The sequence below is a fragment of the Cucurbita maxima genome, unplaced genomic scaffold, assembly GCF_002738345.1.
Source record: "Cucurbita maxima cultivar Rimu unplaced genomic scaffold, Cmax_1.0 Cma_Scf00003, whole genome shotgun sequence".
In the NCBI taxonomy this organism is placed as follows: domain Eukaryota; kingdom Viridiplantae; phylum Streptophyta; class Magnoliopsida; order Cucurbitales; family Cucurbitaceae; genus Cucurbita; species Cucurbita maxima.
The window spans coordinates 2,430,936-2,433,683 of record NW_019272019.1 but is presented as its reverse complement, the minus strand read 5'-3'; the positions used below and the strand labels follow the sequence as shown (position 1 = coordinate 2,433,683).

The following is a 2,748-nucleotide window of genomic DNA, read 5'->3' as shown; positions in this document are numbered from 1 at the left end:
CGTAAAATAAAAAAAAAAAAAAAAAAAAAATGCTAGCTACTCAAAATAACTTATGTAGAATTACTCTTTGTTCAATAAAAACGGGCAAAAAAATCAAATGAAGAAATATCACTAATAGAATTCAGGTAATAAAAAGAAATGACAGCTGAATATTACATGCTCTGTTAGGAGGGTGGTTACTACTTTAACTACCAAAATTAATTAATTGAAATTTACAGGAGAAAAGGAAAAATGTGCTCAATTTACAATCATAACATTTCTGATAAACAGGCACTTAATGGTATCAGATTTTGAGTAGTAGAAATCACCAACACCTCATCATGATTTTTGGCATCAGAGCCAGGCTGGGGCGATGGAGACCTATGGCGGCTCCTATGGTGGCGTTCTGATGGAGAAGAAGAATTCCCATGTCTTGACCTGGAAGATTTTCCATCCTTAACATCCTGTCTAGAACTCCTCTCCTTTCTCTCGCTCCCTAATTCCCTGTCAGAAACTCTTTCCCGATGAGCATCTTTATCAGTACCCCTGCCACGGTTCCTTTCAGAATCTCTATCACTTGATTTCTCTGGAGCTCTTTCAGCAGCTCTCCTCAACCGTTTTGTCCTTGGAGAAGGAGATCGAGTTCGTGGAGAACTTGACCTCTTATGCTTTGGAGATTTAGCACGACTAGAATGTTTGTCTCTTACTGGAGAACTGCTATTATGGGAGCTCTTATGCCGAGTAGGTGATCTTCCTCTGCGGGACGGACTCCTTCTAGGAGAAGACCGCCTCACCCTAATTGGAGATTCTGAATCATCTGATACATTTCGTCCCATTTGTTTTTCTGAAAGACACCATCATAATACCAGTTTTTAGAACTCAAGGGCACAAAGGTACAGTCTATAGACCCAATCATGTTCAAGTAAGGTCGAAAGTTATTTAGGAACATACAAGTTGTCAATTTATTAGCTATGCATTACAGGCAACGATAAAAATAAAGCAAGAGCTATAAGCTACAACTCCTCAAAATCAACAGATAAGCTGAAAACAACCCATCTGAGCTTCAATCAACTTATTGACGGAGGGTACTTTGTTAACTAGGATTCCGATGACAGCAAAAAGCTAAAAGAAATTTTCCGAATACTAGATAACAAAAGGATACGCTTCACGAGTCGCCTAAATAAAATTCCCCCCAATTAGCATTGCCAAAACAAATTTCACAAGCCACCAACTAAATCCAGACAAAAAAAACATCCTCGATTCTAGATAATCGCAAGACTTCCAAGAACTCCATTCCTCTTATGGAACAACAACATTTCTCGATTCTAGACAATCGCAAGACTTCCAAAAACTCCATTCCTCTATGGAACAACAACATTTCTCGATTCTAGATAATCGCAAGACTTCCAAGAACTCCATTCCTCTATGGAATCAACAACATTTCTCAATTCTAGAGTGAATGGAAAGATCTCAGTTATCCCTAGCGACAACGAACACAATATCACCATTTTCCCGGAAATTTGCAGCTGGAAAAAAGCGGAACAGCTGCCTTACCGGCTCAATGGGGTCAATAAATGGCAGTAGTGGCGAAACAGCAGAAATGGCTCCTTGATGGTTCTGTTCTCCACGCTAGGGCTTTGGTTCGACAGAACAAAATTTCCCGTCGTGGAAGAATCAGAACGGTGAGGGTTTAGGCGACATTTTGGGGTTTTCCAGCAGATGTACTGAGTAATTCAAGCAACCAATTGAAAGACGACACGTCGGAATAGAAAATTCGAACACTGTTTTTGTTCTTTGGGCCTGAAACTTGGGCTTGTACGACTTTCTTTGGACTGGTATCTGTTGGGCCCAATTAAAATGGTCAACCACTCTACGTCGACGTACGTATACACTTAGCTATGTTCATATTGGTAAAATATAGCTCGGTTAATTGAGACACGAGTAACATCCTTTACCGGCTGGTCTCATTTCTCTATCCAAAATTCTAATTTTTTTCATATTCAACTGGTCAGTGATAAAACCATTGATGTTTGAGATAATAATTTGTGTCTTATTCACTGAGATATACTCGGATTAGCCTAAATTATATCGTTCACTATTCAATATAGTCATTTAGTGTATAATGAATTGAATAATTTAGCATACCATATGCTTAGTTTTTTTAGATATGTAGTATCGTAGTTTAGCTAGATTATAAACATAAGTGATAACGTCTTAGTTAGAGATTAGATAGATATAATCACTAAACGTCATAGACTAAATTTTGAATTCAACCTAAAATTGGAAAAAACGACATAGGGTCATTAAATATCTCATAAAAGGTTAGAGACTAGGGTTTGTCAAGACTCGACTTCGATTCTATAATCTCAAACTATACAAATTCAAGTAACTAGGTATCAATATCATCAAGTATCAATAGGTTTCGGGTTAGCTATAGAAAATAGTAATCCCACCAGAATCTCTCAGTGTGTCGAGTATCGATAGGTTTCAGGTTAGCCATGGAAAATAGTAAACCCACCAGAATCTCTCAGTGCATCGAGTATCTATAGGTTTTGGGTTAGCCATGAAAAATAGTAGTCCCATCGAAATCTCTCAATGCGTCGAGTATTGATAGGTTTCGGGATAGCCATAGAAAATAGTAATCCCACCAAAATCTCTTAGTGTGTCGAGTATCAGTAGGTTTCAAGTTAGCCATGGAAAATAGTGATCCCACTAGAATCTCTCAGTGTGTCGAGTATCGATAGGTTTCGAATTAGCCATGGAAAACAG

General features: G+C 38.1%; 1 protein-coding gene across 1 annotated transcript in view; it reads right to left on the bottom strand.

The window, feature by feature from the left end:
• Positions 1-1,686, bottom strand: part of LOC111476903 (FHA domain-containing protein DDL) — a 5,399-nt gene extending 3,713 nt beyond the window's left edge. Inside the window, exons 1-2 of the mRNA XM_023120769.1 lie at positions 1,534-1,686; positions 315-823 (exon numbers count right to left, since the gene is read on the bottom strand). Of these exons, the coding sequence (XP_022976537.1) occupies positions 315-815 (501 nt within the window). The 5' untranslated portion in view covers positions 816-823; positions 1,534-1,686. The remainder of the gene's footprint in view (positions 1-314; positions 824-1,533) is intronic.
• Positions 1,687-2,748: the final 1,062 nt, after the last annotated feature.